At 65.1% G+C, this 25,179-nt stretch overlaps 2 protein-coding genes across 10 annotated transcripts in view; both read right to left on the reverse strand.

Moving 5' to 3' along the window:
- Positions 1 to 6,688: 6,688 nt before the first annotated feature.
- On the reverse strand, positions 6,689 to 11,817 carry SEC13 (SEC13 homolog, nuclear pore and COPII coat complex component). The gene is made up of 9 exons (XM_055137137.1): positions 11,711 to 11,817; positions 11,491 to 11,535; positions 10,230 to 10,345; positions 9,083 to 9,234; positions 8,863 to 8,996; positions 7,983 to 8,116; positions 7,633 to 7,756; positions 7,259 to 7,405; positions 6,689 to 6,990 (listed from the first exon to the last, which is right to left on the reverse strand). The coding sequence occupies exons 1-9, from the start codon at positions 11,711 to 11,713 to the stop codon at positions 6,886 to 6,888; spliced, it is 960 nt and encodes a 319-aa protein (XP_054993112.1). The 5' UTR covers positions 11,714 to 11,817; the 3' UTR covers positions 6,689 to 6,885.
- A 3,653-nt stretch (positions 11,818 to 15,470) lies between these two features.
- The window catches only part of ATP2B2 (ATPase plasma membrane Ca2+ transporting 2), a 224,864-nt gene continuing 215,155 nt past the window's right edge, over positions 15,471 to 25,179 (reverse strand). For 4 of the 9 annotated variants that reach the window (XM_055135248.1, XM_055135246.1, XM_055135253.1 and 1 more), the window contains one exon: positions 15,471 to 18,302. In XM_055135248.1, the coding sequence (XP_054991223.1) occupies positions 17,991 to 18,302 (312 nt within the window). In that variant the 3' untranslated portion in view covers positions 15,471 to 17,990. Of the gene's footprint in view, positions 18,303 to 19,926; positions 20,105 to 20,380; positions 20,436 to 22,315; positions 22,482 to 25,179 lie in introns of those variants that run through there. The other 5 variants (XM_055135251.1, XR_008629776.1, XM_055135250.1 and 2 more) reach the window with 5 other exon arrangements.

The following is a 25,179-nucleotide window of genomic DNA, read 5'->3' on the forward strand; positions in this document are numbered from 1 at the left end:
GAGACTATTGAGGGGTGATTGGTGAGGGGAGACTGCTGAGGGGAGACTATTGAGAAGTGATTGGTGATGGGAAACTGCTGAGGGGAGACTGCTGAGGCTGACTGTTGAGAGGAGACTGGTGAGGGGCGACTGCTGAGGGGAGACTGTTGAGGCTTCACTCCCACTCCCTCACCCCCTCCAGAGAGACGCAGCAAAGAGAAGCAAAGACATGGTTAGCGGGTGTCCCCGCCACCCCCTCCCCTTCTTTCTAGTCACCACGTTATGGTCAGTGGCCAGGTGCAGGGACTTGTATGGAGACATTTGTCCTTGTCTCCATACAAGGACTGGGCCTGTTCACCCAGGCCTGTCTCATGCTGGGTTTAGGGTTTGGGTGTGGTGCTAACACTGTACAGGGGTTTCAAGTAGGCCAGGCACATACCACTGCCGCACCCCAGCCCCCTTTTATTCTAGGGGCGCCAAGTAGGGCTCATCCTGGCACTTGGCCGGCTGGGAGTTCAGAGCCTACTTGGGCTTAAGGGTGCAGTTCCTGGTGGCGTTTGGGGGCCTCGTCACTGTTGGGGACTGAACTTGGTCTTTACACATGTCAGACCCCTGACAATGAGCCCCTCCCGGCCCCCTCAGCGTCCCTTAATCCTGCTTCTCCCTCGCGACTTTGGCACATGCTTGTGGCCTTTATCTTCTCTGGAAAAAGGGAGACTCGGCTTTGCCCACCTTAAACTCAGTTCCTTTTGCTGTGGGTTGTAGAGTTGCTTATGGGGCTTGGATACTGACCCCTCCCCAGGCCCCTGGTCAGAGACAGTTTGTGATACAGAAGCTGCTCATTTGCAGGGAGTGACGGGGAGTGGGCAACCGTCATCTTTTCATTTTGCTGCTGTGCTGCCTTGGGTGTCAGAGTCCGAACACCATCGCCCAGGCCCAGACGTGTGGCGGGAACTCTCAGGAAGCTCTCCTCCCTTCCTTTCTTTGAGTTCTCTGCTTCCAGCCTTTCAATGAAGTAAGTTTTGGTTTTGGGTCACACCTGGCAGTGCTCAGGGCTTCCTCCTGGCCCTGCACTCAGCAATCACACCTGGCGGTGCTCAGCTAACCATATGGGGTGCCGGGGATCGAACCCGGCTCGGCTGTGTACAAGGCCAGCGCCCTCCCCACTGTCCTATGTCTCCGGCCCCTGGTCTCACTTTTTTTTTGGGGGGGGGGTCACACCCGGTGATGCTCAGGGGTTACTCCTGGCTCTGCACTCAGGAATTACCCCTGGTGGTGCTCAGGGGACCATATGGGATGCTGGGAATAGAACCTGGGTTGGCAGCGTGCAAGGCAAACGCCCTCCCCGCTGTGCTATTGCTCCAGCCATCCCTGGTCTCACTTTTAGTTCCTCTGCTGTGAGATGGTTTCGGCGAGTGTGAGACGGGGGACAGCTGTTTCTGCCAGGTCCCACGGCTGACCACACTGTGGTGTCTCCCGGGAATGTGCCATGGGGGACCCCTAAACCCTGTGGTCCCTATGACAATGTTTGGAGGACGCCCGGCAGGCTGCATGGAAGAGGCAGCGGGTGAGAGGGGGCGGAGGGCGGGCCCAGTGGCCACGGACTGCAAGCTTGTCCCCCAGACTGCCCCTGGCCCTGGGGCACTGCCCCGGCACACGCTCCGCTATGTGGGACCCCCAGAGATGCAGCAGTGTGAGACCCAACACAGCCAAGGGTGTTCCCCCTCCCCCGTGCGCACAGGGCAGGGGTGAGGCCCGCACCCTCGGGCACCCCAGGCGTCACAGCAACAAAGAGAGGCAGGGGCAGGCTTTTTTTTTGTTTGTTTTTTGCTTTTTGGGTCACACCTGGCGATGCTCAGGGTTACTCCTGGCAGTGCTCAGGGGTTACTCCTGGCAGTGCTCAGGGGACCATATGGGATGCTGGGATTCGAACCCGGGTTGGCCGTGTGCAAGGCAAACGCCCTCCTGCTGTGCTATCGCTCCACCCCAAGCTCTGGAAAGTTCTTGAATGTGACCAGCCAGACTCCCGGGGGCCGGGAGGGCTTCCCGGTACCCGCATCTGCGCCAACAGGCCTCCCGGCCCGGCCACTGTCCTCGGGCAGGGCCCCACTCGCCTCGCCCGCCCGAGCTCCGGCCAGAGGCAACACCTGCATTCCTGGCACACGGGCACTGCGGGAGCCCCGGCCGCCAGGACACGCCAAACAAACGCCGGCCCGGCCCAGCCTGGAGACGCGGCGCTGCTGCGGGCCGCAGGCCGTGGGGACCCGAGATAACGGCCCAGAGCAAACACCGCCAGCTGCAGCCTGTGTCCCAGCAGAGCCCCCGCGAGCCGCCGTGTCCAGGGCCGGCAGCCCCGGAGCCCCTTCCACCCCTCACCGCCAGGGCAGGGGGAGGCAAGGACGGGCCCGGAGGAGGCGGCCCCCTCCCCTCTCCTGTCCCTTTCCAGCCCTCTGGGGTCTGCAGGAAGCCCACCAGCGTGACCCGCCTGCCAGCCTGGTCTTCCTCAGGGGCCTTTTCTCCCCTGTGGCCCTGGGCCCCTCTTGAGTGGGTTCGAGGCCCCGTGGGGTCCTGCCGCGTGCACAGGGGGTCAGGCCAGGGGCCTTTCCACCCTGACACGCCCTGCAGCCGAGGGCGTCCAGGCCCTGCTCTATCCTCTGGCCAGTTTGGGGGTGTCCTCCCGGGTGTCCCCACCACAGCCCCCATGGGGCTCCAGAGAGCAGCAGGCGCTGTGTGACCCCGTGAGCGCCTCAGCCAGCGGCCGGGGCCGAGTGCCTGTTCCTAGCGCCCACAGGGTCTCTCGCTTTTTCTTTTTGTTCTTGAGTAGCCCAGGGGTCACTCCCGGCTCTGTGCTCAGGGATCTCTCCCAGTGGGCCACAAGGACTAATGGGGTGGCAGGGATTGAAATCTGGTTGACCCTCTGCAAGGCAAATGCCCTGCCCACTGTGCTATCTCTTCGGCCCTCACTTTTCTATTTGCAATATTGATTTTTAGCTCATAAATATTTTTTTGTTTGTTTTTTGTTTTTTAGGGTCATCCCAGTGATGCTCAGGGGTTACTCCTGGCTCTGCACTCAGGAATTACTCCTGGAAGTGCTTGGGGGACCATGTGAGATGCCGGGGATTGAACCTGGGCTGGCTGCGTGCAAGGCAAACCCTCTCCCCTGTGCTATTGCTCCAGCCCCATGTCATTTGTGTCTTTTTATTTTTGCATCATGTCTGACAGTGCTCAGGACTTATTCCTAGCTCTACACTCAAATTTCACCCCTGGTGGGGCTCGGGGGACCATGTGGGGAGCTGGGTATCACACCCGGCGATGCACAGGGGTTATTCCTGGCTCTGCACTCAGGAATTACTCCTGGCAGTGCTCAGGGGACCATATGGGATGCTGGGAATCGAACCTGGGTCGGCCGCATGCAAGGCAAACACCCTCCCCGCTGTGCTATTGCTCCAGCCCCAAACTTGTTTTGATTTGGGGTGCCCCACTTGCAGTGTGAATTCTTGGGGAGTCCCTCCTGGCTCTGAGCTGCAGGCAGACGTGGGGGGTTGTTCCTCGGGTCGTTTCTGGTGAGAGTTGCCTGTGGTTTTGTTTGGCTTTGGGGCCACACCCGGCGCTGGTCAGGGGTCACTCCTGGCTCTGCACTCAGGGATCACTCCCGACAGTGCTTGGGGGCCGTATGGGGTGCCAGGACCCGGGTGGGCCGCGTGCTAGGCCACATCTCAGCCGCTGTCTGTGGCACTGTCTGTCTCAGTCCCCGAGTTCTGGCCTCCTTGTCGAGAGGCCTCTGGAGGTTTGTAGATTCTGTCCTTGTTTCTTCACATCCGGCTGTTGCTTCGGAGTCTGTGGGGGCTGAGCTCAGGACCTTTCTTTCTTTTTTTTTTTTTGCTTTTATTGGTCACACCTGGCGATGCACAGGGGTTACTCTTGGCTCTGCACTCAGGAATTACTCCTGGCGGTGCTCGGGGGACCCTGTGGGATGCTGGGAATCGAACCCGGGTCAGTCGCGTGCAAGGCAAATGCCCTCCCCCCTCCAGCCCCCCCTTTTTTTTTTTAATAATGTAGGGGTACTGCTATTTGTTCAGCCACTGATTAAGCTGATTGACTTGGGCATGAACTCCACACCGCTTTTTTTTTTTATTGAATTACCGTGAGATAGTCACAAAGCTTTCACGTTTGAGCTTCAGTTATACAATGAGGGAAACCCATCCCTCCATCAGTGCACATTTCCCACCACCCACACCCCAGTCCTCACCCTGCCTCTGTGGCTGACAGTTTCCCCAGTACTCTCTCTCCCATTATGTTTTTTTTTTGGGGGGTCACACCCGGCGATGCACAGGGGTTACTCCTGGCTCTTCACTCAGGAATTACCCCTGGCGGTGCTCAGGGGACCATATGGGATGCTGGGATTAGAACCCGGGTTGGCCGAATGCAAGGCAAACGCCCTACCTGCTGTGCTATTGCTCCAGCCCCTCTCTCCCATTATGTTTAGCTCGAATTTTCCCACTGCCATTCAAGCCTACCCGCAAGGGGCAGATGCTAGATAATTTATTTTCCATGCTTATTTTGAATGACATTTTGTTTTAATTAATTTTTTTTTTTTATTTAGAGCTCAGGACCTTTTGACGTGGCCATCTCAAAGCAGACTCCGCAGCTTGGCCACTCTGGGTGATGCTCAATGTGACCACTGGCGTCTGTGTCTGTCTCTAAGGAGCCTTTGAGCAGACGCGAGTGAGTGACTTTGTGGTCAGCTTGGTTTTTCGAGGCGTTTCTTTCTGGTGATGGTAGCGTCCCCGGCAGCACGGTGCTGGGCTCGGCTCTCTCCGGGCCCGAGTGGTGCGTCAGCTCCAGCCGCCTTCCCAGGGAGGCCGCCCTGGCGCTGCTCAGCGCTTGCTTGGTCTGTCCCCAGCCGCTAAAACTGCCACGTCTTCCTGGCCAGTATGTGTCCAGACTCCGGCTTCCTGGGGTCTCGGCTGTCCTGCACTATAAATGACCACGTCTGTCTGAGCGGGTCTCTCTCTCTCTCTTGGGCTCGAGACCTCTGCACTCTGCACGTGGGTGTGCCTGGGCCTCGCCTGTCAGTGCTCAGGGCTTACTCCTGGCTCTGTGCTCAGGGATCACTCCTGGCTGGGTTCAGGCACCATCTGTGGTGCCAGGAATTGAACCCGGGTCAGCTGTGTGTGAGAAGTGCCTCCCTGCTATCCTGTCGCTCTGGCCCCTGTCTCTGGGCCACCAGCTGTGGCATCATCCTGACACTCGCCCGCTGGTGCGTCTGTGAGGGAGATGGTTAGACAGTCAGTCCCTCCGAATGCAGACTCTGTACTGGGGACGGGGGTTGGGGCCACACCGGGGCTCCCCCAAGCATGGTGCTCAGTTGTTGTTCCTGGCAGTGCTGGCCCGAACCCGTGTCTCCTTCTGGGGTGCCTGTCCTACTGGTGACCCCCTCATCTCCCGCTGTGCCCCCACCGGGAAAGTCGCTCTTGGTGCCTTTGAACCACCTTCCCCGGCCCCCTCAGTCTGTCTCTCCACAGACGTGGCCAAGAGAGCCTGAGAGTCTAGATCTGACCGCTCTGTTTTGGGGGCTGGGCGCAGAGGGACCCCAGCAGTGCTGTGGGCAGGGCCATCGCTTCTCCGCCTCACCCTTGTCCTTGTGCTACTGGCCTGTCGAGCTGTTGGGGACTACAGGCAGTGACCATCTTGGAGGACACGGCGCGCTGTGACCCACGGGCCAGCAGAGCCGTCCTCTGCCCGCACCCCGGCTCAGGACCTGCCGTCATGCTGTCGGTTGTGTTTTTACAAAGGGACTTAGAAAGACCTGCGACTGCCCGCCCAGCCCATACCAGACATGCTGTTAACCACAGGCCAGGCGTGGTCAGTCTCTCAGGCCTGGCCTGTTTGTAGGGACGGTCAGTTCCCTCCCCCGTTGGGCCATGGGTTCCCACTGGGAGCTTCCGTTGATCTTGTCCCAGAGCCGACAGCCACAGGGAATGCCGGTGAGCGCAGGGACCAGCCAGCCCCCACGTCGTGTCCCTGTGTGTGGACGTGGGTGAGAAGCGGTGTCCAGGCTCTCCGCGGCCTGTGGAATGGCATGGAGGCCGGCATGGCGCGCTGTGGCCTCGTTTCAACTCAAAGTGGCGCCTCCCGTGTATGATCAAGCTGTACCCGGGGGCCGCCTGCAGGCGCGAGAGGAGGTGCAGGAAGGCGGGCGCTTGCCTCGCGTGCAGCCAGCCCGGGTGCGAGACTGTTGCCGCCTGCCCCCAAGGACCTGGAGACCACCAGGTGTGGCCCCCAAACCAAAATGCGGTGAATCAGAAAGCCAGGAGGGGCAGGAGCGGGTCTCCAGGTGTGCCGGCCCAACTGTCCTGGGCATCCTGGGCGCCCCCAGCCCCAGGGGTGCCGCCCCGGAGCCCGTCCCCAAGCCCGGCAGTGACTCCTGGGGCAGGTCCTGACGGCTGATGTTCATTTCCTTCTTGTCCCGCAGGAGGTGAGCGAGCCCATGGTCAGGGAGCCAGCCTGGTTCTGCCCTGGCCTGCCTGCTCCCTGGAGCACTGCAGCAGGAGCCCTCCTGGATGCCAGCAAATGCACGCCCAGCTGGCTGGTGGCAGCACTGCCCTTCACTGCATCAGGCACGTCAGGTCACTAGAGGGGACTGAGGTCCTCGCCGGGGCCCACCCAGAGGCACAGCGCAGGAGGGGCCGGGCAAGGCAGCGAGCACTTGAAGAAACACGAGTTTATTAATGACCCTGAAACCTTCCAAACAATGCCTGAACCCAAAAGGTACAAAAAAATGGTCAAAAGACTTTAAATAAGCAGATATGAGATCCTCTGTGGCCGTCGCCTCGGACCCGGCTGCCCGTGGCCTGAAGCCCAGGCTCCAGCCGTGCCAGTCCTGCCCGAGGCCCGCGGGGACGCTCACTGTTCGTTCTGGCTCTCGGGCGCCGAGGCCGCGGCCTGGCCCTTGTGCACATCGCTGATGCAGACCCACTGCCCGTCCACGGACTCCTTCCAAAGCGTCACCTGCGGGAGCGACATGTCAGGCTGGGCGCCCTCCTGAGGCCACACTCGTGGCGTCTGACTCCAGGTCTCTGGCTGTGAGCGAGGGTCAGTGCAGGGGGCAGCCCTGACCGGGGGCAGAGACAAGGGACTGGGGGGATGCCCTACACCAGGGCTTCGGCCCGAGTCTGTTCCAGACCGTCTCCAGGGGCCCCGCAGAGGAACCACTCGGGAACCGCCAGCGGCCCCGCCCCCTGCCCTGCCCCGCCCCCACCCCCTGCCCCACGCCCACCTTGTTGTCTCCGCCCGAGACGGCCAGGATGTTGGCCGTGATGGACCAGCTGACGTGCCACACCACGTCGTTGAACTTGTGCAGCAGCCTGGGGCTCCACGTGCTGCCCGTGGCGTCGTCACACGTCCAGATGAAGACTCGGCCGTCCTGGGCGAGACGGACGGGCAGGGTGAGGGGGGACCCGGGACCTCCGCAGGGCACAGAACACGCCAGCAGCTTCGGGCACCCGGACCTCTCCGTGCCCCACTTCTGGGTCCCGGCCCCGTACCTCGGACCCTGGAGGGTCTCTGACCCCGGCACAGTGGCCCGAGTTCCCGAGCAGCCCCCAACACCCTCTGGCCCCGCCCCCCTCCTGGGGCTCCCCCGGGGCGGACCTGGGAGCAGCTGGCGATGGTGCTGGTGGGCAGGCCGATGGACGGCGCCCAGGCCACGTCTCGGACCCAGTCGCTGTGCGCCTCCAGCTTCTGCTCCTCCTTCCACTGGCCGTCCTCCTCCTCCCTGACGGCGAGAGGGGGCAGAGTCAGGGGGCCCCGAGGCGGCTGCCCGCTTCCTGTCTCAGCCCGTCCTGACTCCACCAACACGCTGAGGAAACCCTCCAGGAAACGCTGGGCTCAGCTGGACGGTGCTGGGCGACGGGCAGTTAGCCCGTCGGGGCAGGAGCGAGAGGGGACCCCGGAGGACAGGACAGGACGCGCCCGGGGCCACGAGGAGCCCACTCACTCACTTCCACAGCTTGATGAGGCTGTCGCAGCCGCCCGACGCGAACTTCTTGATGTAGTTGGGCTTCTGCCCCGACGGCTGGTCCAGGAGGCTCCCGGGGACCACGGCCGGGGCCCAGCTGACGGCGTTGCAGCCGATCTGTGCAGGGACGGGGCTGTGAGGACCCTGTCGCTCACGTTCCCTCCCTGGCCTGCAGCCGGGGACCCCACCCCGCCGCAGCCCCACGCCCGGAGCCCTGGCCGGGCCTTCCAGACCCACAGGTCAGAGCCGCCGCTGGCCGCCCCAGCTTCTCTGCTGGGCTGGGACTGAGCGCGGGGCGGTGAGAGCTCTGGCAACAGCGCAAGGTTTCTCACGGCACCGACCAGACCCGGAGTCGGCCACGCGGCAGACCCTGCGCCTGCCAGCACTCGCCCGGTCGCAGCTCGGGCAAAAGGGAGTTTTGAGCGGGAAGGGGGGAACCACGAGCTGTGTCCAGGGCCACCCCGGCTCAGGCCCGCCTGCTGCACACGAAGCCCCACTGAGCTGTGGGTCGTCACCCCACCGGGTCCCCAAGCCCCACCACGACAGCCCTGGGCCCGAGAGCTGGTGTGCAGTGGGCTGGCCAGGGAGCCTGCCCGAGGCGAGGCCCACAGCTCCCGGGCAGCCCAGGGCGAGGCCAGGAGGCCCGATCCTGCACGGCGGCCCCCGAGTGAGGCCAGGAGGCCCGACCCCGCACGGCCGCCCCCGAAGGCTGGGCCTAAGCCTGCACGTGCCAACGGCGCTGAGCCCGCAGGGGCTGCTCAGGCGGGAGCTGGGGCTCTGTCCCGCGCTACGTGACTCAGGTGGGCTCCCAAAGCCGCTTCACGCACACACGCCCCCTCCCCGGCCCCGGGGGCTGTGCCCACCGTGTGTGCGTTGCTGATCTTCTTCACTTCCCACTGGCCCTCCCCGCTGTAGGTCAGCAGGGAGATGGCCCCGTCCGAGCTCCCGCAGGCGAGCAGCAGGCCGTAGTCGTGGGGCGCCCAGCACACGGAGTTCACTGCGGGAGGGGAGGGCGGGTGAGCCTGCGGGACCCCCACCCGCACCCCAGGCTCACAGGGGACCGCGGCGACCCCCGCCCGGCACCTGAGGAGTCGTGGCCCAGGTGCTCGTGGCTCTTCTCCCAGGTGCCGTTCTCCTCCTTCCAGATGATGACTTTGCGGTCGTAGGAGCAGGACGCCAGGATGTTGCCATACATGGGGTGGGCCCAGGCCACCTGCCACACGGGCCCCTCGTGCCTGCAGGGGAAGGGCAGGCTTGAAGGGCGGGCTGCGGCTGGCCACGGGCCACTGTGTCCTTCCGGAAGGCCAGCGGGGGGGAGGGGCGGGCAGGCCGGCCCCTCTGCTTGACCCGCTGTCCTCACGGGCTGTCCTGCCCGCTGCCCGCAGCATGCCACCCACGAGGCAGCGAGGCCCAGGGCGGCCCAGCCGACAGCCCGAGCCCCATCGTCTCCCGAGACAGCAGGGCCCTGTGGGGCGGCCGCGAGGGCGGGACAGTGGGACGGGCTGACGCGGGCCCGGGTCTGAGGTGCCCCGGGTGTGTCACTGCCTGAGAACAAGGAGCCGAACCCCCACCCAGCCCGGGATCGGCCAGGACGCAAGCGCGTCTTTCACCGTCCACCACTTCCTGTCCTGCAGCCTGAGCAAGCCTGAAGGAAGGACGAGCGCCCACGGGAGCGGACGCCAGAGCCCCTCACACGGCCGGCCGCTCTCCTCCAACGCCAGCCGGCCCGGCACGGAGCTGACAGCGGCCGAGATGGGACGGCAAAGGGCGGCCCAGAAACGCAGTTGCCGAAGCATCGACAGCAACACGAACACAGGGCGGACGGGTGGTGGCACTTCTGCACACGCAGCCACGGGGCCGAGATGCGAGGATGGGCCACATCTCAAGGACGGGGCAGGGCGGGTGACCCGGCACACCTGCCCGCTGGGACCCCAGCGGCCACTGCCCGCCAGCCCCGCCTCAGTGATGCTCCCGGGCTCCGCCCAGACGCCCGGGGTCAGATGCCTGGGCCCCCACCCTGTCCCCCTGATGTGCCAGCCACTGCGCCGGGGAGAGCAGTGAAGTCAGGACGCCCAGGACGTGGCAGGGGCGGGAGGCAGCAGCTGGCACTTGCCTGGGGCCTGCTGACTGTATCGAACCCGGCCCCCGGGCATCACTGGCTAGTGTGAATTAGAAAACCAGCGCCACTTCCTGCTGTCTGTGCGCGGGGCTGTGGCAGGGACGCACTCACCCCCTGAGGTCAGCGACCAGGATCTGCCCTCCGTTGCGCACGTCGAAGATCTTGACGGACCTGTCGGAGGAGCAGGTGGCCAGGCGGGTGCCGTAGTAGTCCATCTGGGCATCGTGCTGCGGGGACAGGCACGGGCGCTGAGGCGGGCGACACGGCCACCGGGGGACGCACCGTCTGGGCAGGGCGCTGAGTGTCCTGGTTTGTGGTTCTGGGTCCCCCTGGGCCACGCCTGTGCCCACCCCGCCCCCCCCCTCCGCCACAGGACCTGAGCCTGGGGGCTCGGCTGGCCCAAAGAGGCGGAAGCCGCCCCTCTGCTGGCCTGGGCCCCGTCCCATCCTGGTATCTGGACTCTTCTTGCTCTTGGCTTTGCTTTCTCTGGGAGGGACCGGACCCAGATGCTCAGGGTTGGGGACTCTGTGGGGTCGCACCCGGGTTGGCCACATGTAAGGCAAATGCCTGCCCCACTGCTGCTCCTTGCGCCTGTGGCCAGGGCTCGCTGTGACCTTCGCTCCCGGCACCCCCTGACCGGTCCAGCCTCTTCACCGCGCCGCCAGGGGCCAGGGAGCACCCCCCGCTGGCCAGGGGCCTGGATGCCGCTGGGCCCCAAGCCCAGGGCCGCCTTTCCCCCTGCCGACCTCTCTGGGGTCCAGGAGCTCAACCCTCCTGGCCGCACAGGCGGTGCCGGTGGCAGCCCAGCTCTGCGCCTTCCCGGGCTCACCCGCTGCACGGCCCGGAGAAGGGCCCCGGCTCCTCGGCAGCATCATTATTTCCTTTCTGGGTCCGGGGCGGAGCTCAGGGGCCGGAGCCGCTCAGCAGTCCCGGGCGCTCCCGGGGCCCAGACCAGGCACCCGGGGCCCTCGGCCCCCTGCACCCAGCCAGGCCCGAGGCCGCCCCTGAGCCTCAGGTCAGCGCCGGGGACCGCGGTCTGGGCGGGAGGCTGAGGGCTGCCAAGGCCGCTCGGCCCGCACGGGCCATCCGCCGGGGTCACCGCCGCTGGACTCTGCCCCGGCCCTCTCGGGACACTCCCTGCATGAAGGACTCTGGGCTCCACGCTGGCCCTCTGTCCCCTTCCGCGGCTGGGAAGGGCAGCCGGCGGTCAGGGACACCGAGCCCCCCGCCCAGAAACAAGGCCCCTGTCCAGCGGGGGCCGGGGCGGCGGGGACACAGCAGGGGACACAGCAGGCTGGACCGCGGCGGGCAGGGCCGGGCCCGGGCCCCTCCCCGGGGGCCCGCGGCCAGGGTGGGGGCGGGGGGTACTCACGATCATGTCCTCGTGGGACGTGTCCACGGTGTTGATCACGGACACCTAGGGCCGAAGGCAGGGCGGTGAGTGACCGCGCCCCGTCTCCCGGGCGCCGCGACCCCCACCGGCCACGGGCCGCTTCCTGCAGCGCGGGGCGGCGGGCCGGGGCCGACAGACCCCCACGGCCAGCCCGGCCTGGCCCGGCGGGCCCCGCGCAGCCCCCGGCCCCGACACTCACCATGGTGGCGGCGGCGCTCCCGGACTCGGACGTGGCGCTCCCCGCGGCGCCCCGAAACGCTCACTTCCGGCGCCGGGCAGCGCGCCGGCGGGCCGGGCCTCCGGGCGGAAACGCGGCCCCTGAGCACGAAGGTTCCGGGTACTTCCGGGGACGGGCCTGCACCCGGGGCCTCCGGGCGGAAACGCGGTCTCGTGGCACGGAAATTCCGGGTTTTTTTCTGGGGGGGGGGGGCGGGCCGGCACCCAGGGCTCCGGGGAGCAACGCGGTTTCCCCTGAGCACGAAGGTTCCGGGCCTTTCCGAGGACGCCGTTTGCTCCTCCGGCAGGCAGAGGGCGCGATCCTTGGGCCGGGCTCTCGTTTCCATGGCGACCGTGACGCTGGGCCTTTCAGACACCAAAGTGCTACTCTGGGCCTTTCTCCTCTCTAGCTCTCTCTCACTCTCTCTCGCGCTCTCTCCCTCTCTCCCTCTCTCCCTCTCTCCCTGTCTCCTTCTCTCTATCCAGCTCTCCCTTTCCCTCTCCCTCCCTCCCTCCCTCCCTGCCTCCCACCCTCTCTCCCTCTCTCTCTTTCTCTTTTTGGGCCAAACCCGGCAATGCACAGACGTTGCTCCTGGCTCTGCACTCGGAATCACTCCTGGCGGTGCTCAGGGGACCACATGGGATGCCCGGGATTGAACTCAGGCCGGCCATGTGCAAGGCAAACCCCCTACCCGCTGTGCTATTGCTCCAATCCCATTTTCTCTTTTCTTCCATCCATCATAGAATAAAAGCATTCCCGGGGCCTTGCACGCAGCTGACCCGGGTTTGAGCCGCAGCACCCCAAAAGGTCCCCAGAGCCCCGCCAGGAGTGAGCCCTGAACATCGCTGGGTGTGGCCCTCAAAGCCTAAACATAAAAATGAATAGAGAGTCCCGTACGAGGGCTTCCCCGCCTCCCTAGCTCTGGTTGCCACTGGCCCCAGGAGCACTGGAGGATGCGGGAAGGGCCGAGCCCTAAGTGCCCGGCCGCGAGCGTGCCAGGCCAGGGCCGGCCCTCCCGGAGGCTGCGACTCTCACCCTGCCCTCGCCCAGGCCCGTGCGGGGCCAGGTCCCACCCAGCAGTCCCTGGGCCCAACCCCGGAGCCCCCCCCACCCCACTGCCACAGGGGCTGAGATCTGGGGCCTGCTGGGCAGCACAGGCCCCGGTGACTTCCCTGAAAGGGGCGTGGAGCCTCTGGTGGGGCCGCTGCCTGCAGGAGGCAGGTGCAAGGTGGAGGCCGAGGCCGACCCAGGGCCGGCTGAGCTCTGCACCTCCCGTCCCCCAGCTCTCAGGAGTGTGGGTGTGTGTACTGGGGCGGAGGCCCCTGGGGCTCCTGTTCTTGCGGGGGCTGTCGGGGTCCCTGGCTTCACCCGGCTCTCCAGGAGCCTCGCGCAGCCTCTCCCTCGGAGTGAGGGTGACGGGGCCCAAGGTGGCCCCGTATCCGGAGGGGAGGGCCCGACACTGAGGGTCCGAGGGCCAGTCCGGACTGTGGGTGCAGTCTGTGTTTGGGGCCACCCCGGGGACTCCTGACCTGTGCCAGGGGGCCCTGTGGCGAAGGCCCCGACGCCGCCCACTGTGCTGTGCTCCAGCCCAAGACCCGTCCTCCTCACGGGGGCTTCACCCTCTCTCCACTGCCGCCTCCTCCGGGCATGCAGCCCCTCCCCCGGTCTGGGGAGCGAGTGCTCCCGTGGCGGAGATGCTGGGCCCAAGCCTCACCTGCGTGGCCGGCTGGGCTCTGCCTCGGAGCACCGTGCTGGGAGCACCGTGCTGGGCCGTACCCATGGCCCCCCCCACCCCGCGCGAGACCGGGCGTCTCACTCAGTGAGCAGGCTGCAAGGGTGCACGCAAGGTGGCCTCTCCCCGGGCTCAGGGCCCACGCTCGGGACCGGCTCAAGGGCTGGGCACTTTGTTCTCTGTCCACTCTCGGCAGAGTCCAGCAGGGTTTGGCTCGTTCCCGCCTCTCCGTCCCAGAGGGGGCGACCCTGTGTCCTGCGTCCATTTCTCCCACCCCCTTCCTCTGTTTCATCCAGGCCCGTTTGGGGCACATCCACTCACCCCTCTGCTCCCCGGTCCCCTCCCCTCCTCCTCCTCCTCTGCCTCCCCCCTTCCCCTCCTCCCTTTCTCCTCCCCCCCCTCCTCTGCCTGCGCCCTTCCCCTCCTCCCTTTCTCCTCCCCTCCCCCTCCCCCTCCCCCTCCCCTTCCCCCTCCCTCTTCCCTCCCCTCCCCCCTCCTCCTCCCCTCTCCCTCTTCTGCCAAGGTCCCGTCCCTGGCGCTGGGTGCCCCGAGACCGAGCGCCTCCCTTCTGGGACTCCACTCCCCTCTGGGTTCCGAGCTGCCCCGCGGAAGAAGGCCTGGCGCGGGGAACGCCGCCTGCATTTCCACGTGTGCGTTTATTGTTATTGCTCAGTATAGTGTGAAAAGGCAGACAGATCCCATGGGTTACAAAGAGCACAAGCCGGAGATACAGAGAAATCAGGAGTACAATAAGAACACACTCTCTTCCCCGCCCCTGGCCCCAGCCGCCCTCCCCGCACCCGGGCAGCCTGTGGAGGGGCGTGGGGGCGGCACCGTGCCCCCGTGCCCCCTGGAAAGAGCAGAGCGTGCGTGCGAGAGGACCGCTCCAGGCCCGAGCACCAGAGACGTTACAGACAGACTTTAGGGGCCCGAGGGACAGTCCCCCAGCAGCCTCAGATTTCTCGGTGGTGGTGGAGGGCTGGTGGCCGGTGCCGGGGCGGGCGGGGCTCCCTGCCCCCACTCTGCTGGGAAGATGCTCGGGTGTGCAGGACGGGACCCCCTGGGAAGCCCCGAGGTCCCCATAGGGCCTGGTGGGACGGGGGCCCCGGGGGGTTCCAGGGAGGGCCCAGAACGGGTACAGGGAACGGGCAGGGTGGGGGAAGGGCCAGGCTCCGCAGGGCCGGGGGCTCAGCCTGGGTTCGAGTCGCAGCAGCATTTCGCCCCTGGAGCAGCTGTGGGAGTGGCCCCCGAACACAGAACTGGGGGGTTGACCCCCAGCACCACTGGGTGTGACCCAGCAAAAGAAACTGTTACCCGACCACCAGAGGGGGGCATAAAAAAAAAAAAAGAACCAGTTCCGGGAAGGGGGCAGGTGGTGAAAGGACACCCTGGACGTGTGGCCACTGGCCGCGTTCCCAGCACCTGCGGGCGGGTGGAGGGACCCCACAAACAGGGGGAGGCGGGGACGGGGAAGAGCCGGGCGTCTCTCAGTGCCCCTGGTCCTCCGCTCAGGACTGTGGTCACTGAGTGTCCGAGGGGGCAGAGCTGGCCATGGCGGGAGAGGCCCGGCAGGGAGCAAGCCGGCCCGGGGTTTGGGGCGGACGGGCCTGGCCAGAGGGTCGAGAGTATTTGGGAAAACAGATGGGGAAGAGCCGGGACATTTCGTTCCAAACCAAAACCCAATCAAAAGTGACGTCCGCTCCCGTCCAGGTCCCCCAAAGGGACAAGGACTCCCGGGGTCCAGGGAGCAGGGACGGGCAGCCGGCACACACCAGCTGGCCCCGCTGTGGGGTGGGGGGCAGGGCCCGCCCTGGGCTGGCTCGGGCTCCGGAGAGGTCGTCCCTCTCGTGCCCAGCCTGACCCCTGTCCCCGGCGTCCTCGTCCCAGGACGGGCGAAGTCACTGTTTACCTCGGGTTGAGCCTGGTTTTCCGTTTTGTTTTGTTTTTCCACCACCTGGGGCAGCGCCGAGCAGGCGGCCAGTGAAAGCAGAACCATTGCATAGTAGGAAATGAGCAGACGGCGGATTCTTTATTTACAATTATTGTCTAGATAAAAAAATTCATAAAAACAGATGAATGGTCATAAATTATTGACCCCCTAGTGGGGTGAACTGCCAAACGTACCCCATGCGGCTGGACGAGCGGGCTGCGAGCGTCATGTGCTATACCGTGAGGGGGAGACCCCGTGTGTGGGTGCGGGGTGCGTGCCCGTGGGGGGGTGATGCGTGGGGTGGGGGGGCGTCCCTCCTTCCTGACAAGACCCACCTTGACGTCGGGGCTCTGGGGGGGTCCCAAGAGGGGTCCCCGGGAGGACAGCCCTCCTGGCCGCCACGCCCTGCGTGAGGAATAAAGGGGGGCATGACACCCCAACCCCGAGCTGCCTGTGGCCACGTGCGCGCGCGCGGCCCTCTGCTCTGGGGGGGCAGCGGGGGGCCAGGATCCAGGAAGCACGGCGCGGGGGGCGGGGCTGGGGGCACAGGCTCCCGCGTTGAGCGCGTCCAGAGATGGGTCTTCGCCCCGCTGGGGTCCTCTCTGGCCAAGAAGGTCCTCCCTCCAGGAGCTGTCCCGGTGGGCGGCGGACGCGGCCCCACACCCTCGGGCCCTCCCGAAGGCTATGGCTCTGTTTCCGTGTGGCTGTCATCTGGTGTGTGAAAGCTTCTCTGGCACGGAGCAACCGTGGGAATGAACTTCGCGAGCGAGGTGGAGCGTTTGGTTGTCGTTGGTTTTTTCCCCTCCACGCATGGGACGTCATCGACTATGGTATTCAAAATGTCTTTGCACTGTACAAGTTTATGGAAAAAGATCGTATGCTGAAAAGTCTCAAAGCAAACTTTGTATTCGATACAAAAGTTCTTTTTTTTTTTATGAAAAATGCTGATACCCACAAAGTGCTTAGCAGTTAAGAGGCTGACAGAATTAAATAAACTCTTAGTAAGTGGAGTTCCTAGCGCTGTTATTGGGGGGGAGGAAAGCGTGTTGGGGGGGCAAGAACCGTCTTTTCTCACCCGTGATACTGTAGGGTTTCAGAATGGCTTTCAGTCGAGGAAAGCAAGACTCGTTAGGAGGGTTCGTTAACTACAGGAAGACAGTTGGGTTAAAAAAAAAAATCACACTAAACACATTTCCATACACATAGCAGAAGGTTCGTTCGGATCTAAATAATGCAGAGGAAAAGGCTATTCTTCGGAAAGGAAACAAAACCCAAACTCAGAGACGCAGCAAACCAGAACGATCCTCCTCCCAGACGCCGGTCGCCCGCCCGGACGTGGCCACGGACAAGGAGAGAAAAAGTCGAGATCACGAACTAAAACCCCGGAGCATAAAACCACCAAAGAAAACCCACAAGGAGCGTCCACACGATGGCAGGCGGGACGGGCACCACTACCTCCAGGCCTCGTGCGGGCGTGCCCGGGGACGCTCTGGGGGGAGGGGCGGCGGGCGGGGCGGGGTGGGGGGACGTGCTCAAGTCCACCGCACCAGGGCCGGGCCAGAGAGGGGCTTCGGGGCGGGCGGGGGCCGGCGTCCTCCTGCGCCCCGAGAAGCCTTCTCTCCTCCGCTCCCCGGCGCACGGGGGTGAAGTCACAGAGCAGGCTGGAAGGCCGAGGGGGCTCCCGCGGAGCATCCGGGCGGGCTGTCTCCTGCCGGGCTCTCACGCCGTGCAGAAGACGTTATCTACAGGATTGTAAACAAATTACATTCTTCTCGGAGGACAGAAAGAAGTTAAAATAGAGCGATTTAAGCGGAAACAAGGCAACATGCTGGCAAAGAAACTTTATATATCCATGTATATATATTCATATATATATATTATATATATATAGGTCTACCTATCTCTACGGACGTATACGGCCGCGGCGGAGTATACGTTGGATACAGACTCAAAGAAATGAATATAAGCTCTTGAGTGTCTGTGAAGTTCTTCGGTTCCATTGGTGCAAAGTGGCGAGGCGAGGCGGGCTAGACTCTGCAATTCCAAAAGGCGGTTAACGGACCCTAGGGGCGGGGGTCATGCGCAGGCATCTCAGGGACTCACGGCCGTGGAGGGTGGGGTACAGAGTCTCGAGGGGGGGAAAAAGAAAAGTCTGTTTGCAGTTTCCGCCCAAGAAAACAAACCAGGGCCCCCCCCCACCCCCTGCCCCAGCCCTCCCGGAAACGCGGGCCGGAGGAGGGTGGAGTCGTGGTACTTCCATGCAGGGACCAGGGCGGCGCGTGGCTGGGCCGGGTTCGGTGATGAGCCGGGAAAGGGCTGTGTGTCTGTGCGTGTGTGCACGTGTGCGTGTGTGCGTGTTTTTTTGTGTTTTTTTTTTTTTTTGAGGTGGGGGTGTCCAAGACTCCCTTCAGCACCCCCAGGCCGTCCCGCTCCTTGTCTCGAAGTGAAAAAGAGTTCAAACAGCACCACAGCCAGAAAAGGGGTCTGTGGGGTGCAAGTGGTGGGTGTTCTCGCCAGTATTTGGTTTCCTGTTGTTGCTCGCGGGGGGCTGGGGGGGCCTGGCGGGCGGGGCGGGGGCCGGGGTGGCGGGCGGCGGTCAGCTAAAGCGACGTCTCCAGGCTGTGGATGGGGCTCCCCGGACTTGAAGAGGTAGCTGATTTGCTCGTGTCGGTCGTCAGGTTGATCCCGCTGTCGATGGCGCTGTTGTTCTTGTTCAGGGAGGACGGCGGGCTGGGGTTCTGCTTGAGCGCAGCGTCTTCTTCCAGGTCGGTGTCGTCGATGAGCGGGATGTGGGGCTGGGAGTCTTCGATCCGGAACTCGGGGTGAGCCATGAAGTTATGGATGGAGGTCCGCGACTCGGGCTTCTCGAGGCCTTCATAGAGAGAGCTACGGAACGCCTTCACCACTCGAATCTGCAAGGGAAGGGGTGGGGGCGTGAGCAGGGGCGGGGCGGGGTAGGGTGGGGCCGGGGAGGGGAGGGCGGGAGGGCGGTGTTGGGGGCACGGAGCGGGAGGCTGGAATCCACCGGGCGCTGGACGGACGGACGGGCGTGAGGAGCGGGGACGGGGAGGGAAGGGCGGGCAGAGGACGAGGCCTTGGTGCGTCCATCCATGAGGCGTCAAAAATAACTGGAGTTTGGTCGGAGGGGCGAGGTGGGGAGAGGAGTGGGGGCGAGGGAGGGGGCTCCAGCCCCGACCTGGAGGTGGAGGGAGGGCACGGGGCATCGGAGGGGCTGTCCACTCCAGCGGGCGCCCCCCCAGACCTGGCGAGAGACAGAGCCTGAGGTTCAACCATGCAGGGGGGCGTGGGGCGGGGGCGGTGGGGCAGCTGGTCCGGTAGGAAGGAGAAAAGGCTTTTCCCGAGAACCCCCGGCGGGAGTCTTCCAAGACCACACGGAACAGGTGGCAGGCAGAGACGGCAGGGAACGGGGCGAGACACACGAGGGACGGAGCACGCCGACGCGGACCCGGGCGGCAGCGCCAGCCCGCGCCCGCGCCAGGCTCTCGGGGTGCAGCGTGGAGGCAGCCAGAGAGCGGCAGCAGCCAGCCGGCAACGACACGGGGGCCGGGGGGCATGCGGGAGACACGGCAAACGCAGACACACACACGGCTGCACTCGGAAGCGGGAGGATGTGAACGAGGCGTGTGGACCCACGTTTCTTTCCTGCATGCACGTGGGGGTAAACACTCGAGTATACACTCCGAGCCCTGTCAGCCATCGGCTGGGGGTCCCCTGAGTCCTGGGGTGGGGGAGGGTCTCGATGTCTGTGCTTTGAAAACACACCAAAAACCAAAAAGGGGTGCGGGATCGGAGCGGGTCCGTCCCGGGCCCCGGGGGTCAGGGGCTTCTTTCCCCTCTGAGGATGGGGGTGGGGGGTGCGGGAAGCTCCCAGGCCCTGGAGCTCAGCCCTGGGGTGTCCTGTCCTGGGCCCTCAGGCCTCCCTCCCCGCCCTCCCCCGGGGCAGAGACGGGTGCAGGAAGCAGGCAGCTCCCCGGGGCTCTGAGAGGCCTGGCAGGCCCCCGGGGCCCCTGCTCTGGGCAACTCCGGCCGCACGGTGGCCGAGAGAGAAGCCCCTGTCCACGGTGTGAGTGTTCTAGACGCCGTCAGGCCTTCCCGCGGCCCGAGAGCGGGTCAGTCTGTCTGTCTGTCTCCGCCCCGCGCCCATGTCAGCTCGGTGCCTCTGAGCACGCCTGGCCAGTGGGAAGAGCCGTGAGCACAGATGGGCCAGGGACGGCCGGGGGCATCTGCGCTGTGGGGTGGCCCTGGGGTCACCAGGGCTCATACGGGCCCAGCGGGGCTGTGAAGCCTGTCCCTAAACGTACATCTGGGTTTCTGCACTGATGAGCCCATGGAGCTCAGTGCTCCCGAGCAGTCCTCCCGCCCTGGCTCCCGTGACACTTGCCGTAGGGTGGCATGGGCCTCAGTTTCCTCATCTGTGGAATGGGGACAGTTCTACCTGCCGTGCCCTGCTCCCGGCCCGGGTCTGTTTTGGGTGGGGACTGCCTGGGGGGGTGGGGATGGAGGGTGGCAAGGGCCCCCGGGGTGGGACTTGACAACGCAGAGGGGACAACACAGAATGAGATGCAGCCCCTCGCCCCCGCCCCCAGCATGGAGACGACAGAGGGATGGACTGTTCTGGACAAGACTGAGGTGGGGACAGACTTTTCGGGACACCCCGCCATGGCTCAAGTCTCCACTTCGGTTCTCTCCGCGGCTGAAATGGAAAAAAAAAAAAATCTGGGAAGAAAAAAAAAAAAAGCAAAAGTTCTTCCCTCTCCCCCCCCTGCCTGCCCTAGCCGGGGCCGAGGGGGCCTGGGGGCGGGGGGGCGAGGAAGGAGCCCAGGGCGGGGGGGCCCAGGCCCGTGGGGCGAGGCGGGCGGGCGGGTCGCTCTGGGGGGCCGACATACTCGAATGTTTACCCGGCTTCAAAGAAGCCAAGAGTCGGGGGCGGTTCACATTCAGCTCAGGCTCAAGGTTAAAGACTCACAACCTCTTTTAAATTCACTCTCTCTTGCTGGACTCTGTGTCCCGGGTTCTCTAGCCCTCTGGGAAAACAAACACAGGCGGGATTCAGACAGGGGAGGGGGCCCGGCCCCCGCGCCGCCGCCTCCTCGCCACCCCAGGGCTGTGCTCTGCCCACGCAGCTTCCCGCCCCAGGCCCTGGGCAGACGGGCCGGGGTGACAGGGCGTCTGCGGGGGCCTGAACCGGGCCGGGGGAGAGAGGGGGTGGTCTCGGGCCGGCCGCTGCTGTCCCTGGCTTCCGGAGAGAAAGAAGGGCCCTTTCTCCCCGCCCCTCCGGCTCGGGGCAGCTAGCGGCTCCTTTGCCCTGGGAGCCGGAGGGGTGCGCCGAACCCCAGGACATTTGCGGAGCAGAAATTCCAGCTCCAGGACAGACCCTGGCGCTGAGACTCGGGGTGAAGGGGGAGGGCTCTGGGGACCAAACTCTTGCCCCTCCCTTGCCGGCTGTCCTCGGCCACGTCACTGCACCTCTCGGGCTCCTTGTCTCCGAGGATGGACACATTGACCACCCACCCATCTCACGTCAGTGCCGGAAGGTTCCTGAACATTCTGGAACATTCCGGAGGCCGATCTGGCTACACCATCGCGTCCTCACATGCATCCCTCTGCTGGGGTCCCCCGTGGCTCCGTGTGACGTGGAAGATCCCTCACCCCGAGTCCACAAGTCCGGCACCGGTGCCAGCACAGGGCTCGGGGCAGCAGGTTGGATCCTTCCGGGTACCCCCCCCACCCCAGGGGGCCGCACTCAGTGGCCACGGCCCGTAATGGGCCGTCTCTGGGGGACCCTGCCCTGTGGCCGTGAGAGGGAGCCCACCTCTGCATGGCCCTGGGGGGGCTTCCTGGCTTTTGGGGAGCCCCCTGGGGCCCGAGGGTCCTCAGGGGCGAGGGGAGGGGGCCGGTGGCGTGGGGGCTTCTCCAGCCACAGAGGACGAGGGCACAGGTGGGCAGTTCAGGACAGGAGGTGGGTGGACGGTTCAGGATGAGGGGACGGGTGATGGCTCAGGAGCAGGGGGGGCTTGTGGACAGTCCAGGGGTCGGGGGTGAGTGTGGGGGGCAGAAGTCCTGGGGTCGGGGGTGAGTGTGGGGTCAGAAGTCACGCTGGGCCCGTGGTCACTCATGTGTGACCCTGGGAGTGGAGCCCTGTGGGATGCTGAGCCCCACAAAGTTTGGGGTCTGGGGCATCTGAAGAGGGTCACGTGGGGCCCCCCCGGCCTGGCACGGGACACGGGTGGGGGAGGGGCGCCTCACCTCGGGGTCCCGGTTCCCAGTCAAGGGCGGCCAAAGGAAACAGCCGCGGCTTTGGCCGGACGGCTCTGGGGGTCTCAGGAGGTGGTGGAAGGGGGGTGAGAGGCACCGAGGTTTGGGGTGAGTGAGCTGGGGCGGCCCCGGGCCGGGCTGGGTGTCCTCAGGGCCATCCCGGCCGGGAGCACTGTGCTTCCGCAGAGGCCACGGGCGGGGTGGGGGGGTCAGGGGCACCAGAGCCTCCTGCCCCGAGGGACCCGACACCGTCCCTGACGCCACTAGGCGCCGGCCTCACCCCCAGGGCCAGGCGTCCCTACCCCGAGGACGGAGAGTGGGGAGGCCGGGAGCCTCTCCAGGGAAGACTGATCAGGGGCTCCCTGACGTCGGGGGCGGAGACGGGCTGGGGCAATGGGCAGGGGGCCAAGCTGGGGCCAGACAGGGCCAAGCAGGGGGCCGGGACAGTGCAGACCCTCCCCCCGTGCTCAGGGGGCGCCGGGCTGGGGCGGGCTGGGGGCTCCCCCACCCCCCGCCTCGCGGCTGGCCGTGCCCTCGGAACCGGCCCACCCTGGCTCCTCCGGGGACACTCGGGGTCTCCCCGCCGGCCGCTCCCCCACCGGGGCCTGCCCGTGCCCGCCCGCCGGGCCCGCGGGGTGGGGAGACTCACGCCCAGCGGCGGCCGGAGGAAGGCTGGTCGGGGAGGAAAGAGCATTGGACACGCGACTAGGGCTAGGGAGACTGGCTACGTCCTGGCTCTGGCTGGTGACCGAGGACTGTCTCCGCAGGGCGCCCTGAAACGACGCCCCGCTCTTGAAAGTATTGACTACTTCGATCTGCAGCAAGGAGAGAACGAGACAGGTCGGGGAGGCGGACAGACAGACGGACACACGCTGCGGCACCACGAGCAACACGGCGACGAGCCACCGACACCCACACAGGAAGACAGGCCGGTCCGCGGCCGACACTCGGGGCACGGGGCTGGGCAGCACTGGGCGCAGTGACCGCGGGTCATCGCCGAGGGGCGGGGTGACCCGGGGCTGGTCACCTGGGGGATGAGGTGCCCCTGTCTGGTCAGCCCCCAGGGACGAGGTGACTCCACCGGTCAGCCCCGAGGGACGAGGTGACTCCACCGGTCAGCCCCCAGGGACGAGGTGACCTCGCCTCAAGGGATGAGGTTTCCCGTCTGGTCATCAGGGGACAGGGTGGTTTCCCGATGGGATGGGCAGAGGCCGTGTGACGCGCTGCCACCACCCGCTATGGCGCGTCCCGGGTGTGACCCACGGAGAGAGGCCTGAGGCCAGGCTGGGCCCCGCTGTCCCTGCAGGCCCCTCCTCCCCCGCCGCAGCACACACCTGGCGGCCCGAGAGTGACCGGCTCCAGAGGGGGCTGCGGGTGCCCGAGGGCTCGGCCAGGGCCCTGGGGGTCCTCAGGGCTCCGCAGGAGTGAACGCGGGAGCCACACCCCAACCTGGGAGGGCTGTGTGTGTGTCCAGGGCTGTGTGTGTGTGCCCAGGGCTGTGTGTGTATGCCCAGGACTGTGTGTGTGTGCCCAGGGCTGTGTGTGTCCAGGGCTGTGTGTGTGTGCCCAGGGCTGTGTGTGTGTGCCCAGGGCTGTGTGTGCGTGTGCCCAGGGCTGTGTGTGTGTCCAGGCTGTGTGTGTGTCCAGGCTGTGTGTGTCCAGGGCTGTGTATGTCTAGGGCTGTGTGTGTGTCCAGGGCTGTGTGTGCCCAGGGCTGTGTGTGTGTGTCCAGGGCTGTGTATGTCTAGGGCTGTGTGTGTGTGCCCAGGGCTGTGTGTGTGTGTCCAGGGCTGTGTGTGTGTGTCCAGGCTGTGTGTGTGTGTGTGTCCAGGCTGTGTCCAGGGCTGTGTATGTCTAGGGCTGTGTGTATGTCCAGGGCTGTGTATGTCTAGGGCTGTGTGTGTGTCCTGTGTGTGTGTCCAGGGCTGTGTGTGTGTCCAGGCTGTGTGTGTCCAGGACTGTGTATATCTAGGGCTGTGTGTGTGCGTCTAGGGCTGTGTGTGTGTCCAGGGCTGTGTGTGCTCAGGCTGTGTGTGTGTCTAGGCTGTGTGTGTGTCCAGGCCTGTGTGTGCCCAGGGCTGCGTGTGTGTGTCCAGACTGTGTGTGCCCAGGGCTGTGTGTATGCCAGGGCTATGTGTGCCCAGGGCTGTGTGTGTGTCCAGGCTGTGTGTGTCCAGGACTGTGTGTGCCCAGGGCTGTGTGTGTCCAGGGCTGTGTGTGTGTCCAGGGCTGTGTGTGCCCAGGGCTGTATATGTGTGTCCAGGGCTGTGTGTGTCCAGGGCTGTGTGTGTGTCCAGGGCTGTGTGTGTGTCCAGGGCTGTGTGTGTCCAGGCTGTGTGTGTCCAGGGCTGTGTGTGTCCAGGGCTGTGTGTGTCCAGGGCTGTGTGTGTGTCCAGGGCTGTGTGTGTGTCCAGGGCTGTGTGTGCCCAGGGCTGTGTGTGCCCAGGGCTGTGTGTGTGTCCAGGGCTGTGTGTGTGCCCAGGGCTGTATATGTGTGTCCAGACTGTGTGTGCCCAGGGCTGTGTGTGCCCAGGGCTGTGTGTGTCCAGGGCTGTGTGTGTGTCCAGGGCTTTGTGTGCCCAGGGCTGTATATGTGTGTCCAGGGCTGTGTGTGTCCAGGGCTGTGTGTGTGTCCAGGGCTGTGTGTGTCCAGGGCTGTATGTGTGTGTCCAGGGCTGTATGTGTGTGTCCAGGGCTGTGTATGTCCAGGGCTGTGTGTGTGTCCAGGGCTGTGTGTGTCCAGGGCTGTGTGTGTCCAGGGCTGTGTGTGTGTCCAGGGCTGTGTGTGCGCCCAGGGCTGTGTGTGTGTCCAGACTGTGTGTGCCCAGGGCTGTGTGTGCCCAGGGCTGTGTGTGTCCAGGGCTGTATGTGTCCAGGGCTGTGTGTGTGTCCAGGGCTGTGTGTGTCCAGGGCTGTGTGTGTGTCCAGGGCTGTGTGTGTCCAGGGCTGTGTGTGTCCAGGGCTGTGTGTGTGTCCAGGGCTGTGTGTGCGCCCAGGGCTGTGTGTGTGTCCAGACTGTGTGTGCCCAGGGCTGTGTGTGCCCAGGGCTGTGTGTGTCCAGGGCTGTATGTGTCCAGGGCTGTGTGTGTGTCCAGGGCTGTGTGTGTCCAGGGCTGTATGTGTGTGTCCAGGCTGTGTGTATGCCAGGGCTGTGTGTGTCCAGGCTGTGTGTGTGTCCAGGGCTGTGTGTGTGTCCAGGGATGTGTGTGTCCAGGGCTGTGTGTGCCCAGGGCTGTGTGTGTGTGTCCAGGGTTGTGTGTGCCCAGGGCTCTGTGTGTGTCCAGGGCTGTATGTGTGTGTCCAGGGCTGTATGTGTGTGTCCAGGGCTGTGTGTGTCCAGGGCTGTGTGTGTCCAGGGCTGTGTGTGTCCAGGGCTGTGTGTATCCAGGGCTGTGTGTATGCCAGGGCTGTGTGTGTCCAGGGCTGTGTGTGTCCAGGCTGTGTATGCCAGGACTGTGTGTGCCCAGGGATGCTTTGGGGACCAGACCTGCTCCTAGAAGTGCCACATGCGGG

The sequence above is a fragment of the Sorex araneus genome, chromosome 4 (assembly GCF_027595985.1).
Source record: "Sorex araneus isolate mSorAra2 chromosome 4, mSorAra2.pri, whole genome shotgun sequence".
Taxonomy (NCBI): domain Eukaryota; kingdom Metazoa; phylum Chordata; class Mammalia; order Eulipotyphla; family Soricidae; genus Sorex; species Sorex araneus.

Bases quoted from the DNA above. Each gene is read 5' to 3' on its own strand.
- SEC13 (XM_055137137.1), bottom strand. The intron at 10,346-11,490 runs GTGAGTACCCCC...CTGTCCCCGCAG, and splicing joins CGTCCCACGAGGACATGATC to CACGATGCCCAGATGGACTA. The intron at 8,117-8,862 runs GTGGGCACAGCC...GTCCCTGCACAG, and splicing joins AGATCAGCAACGCACACACG to ATCGGCTGCAACGCCGTCAG.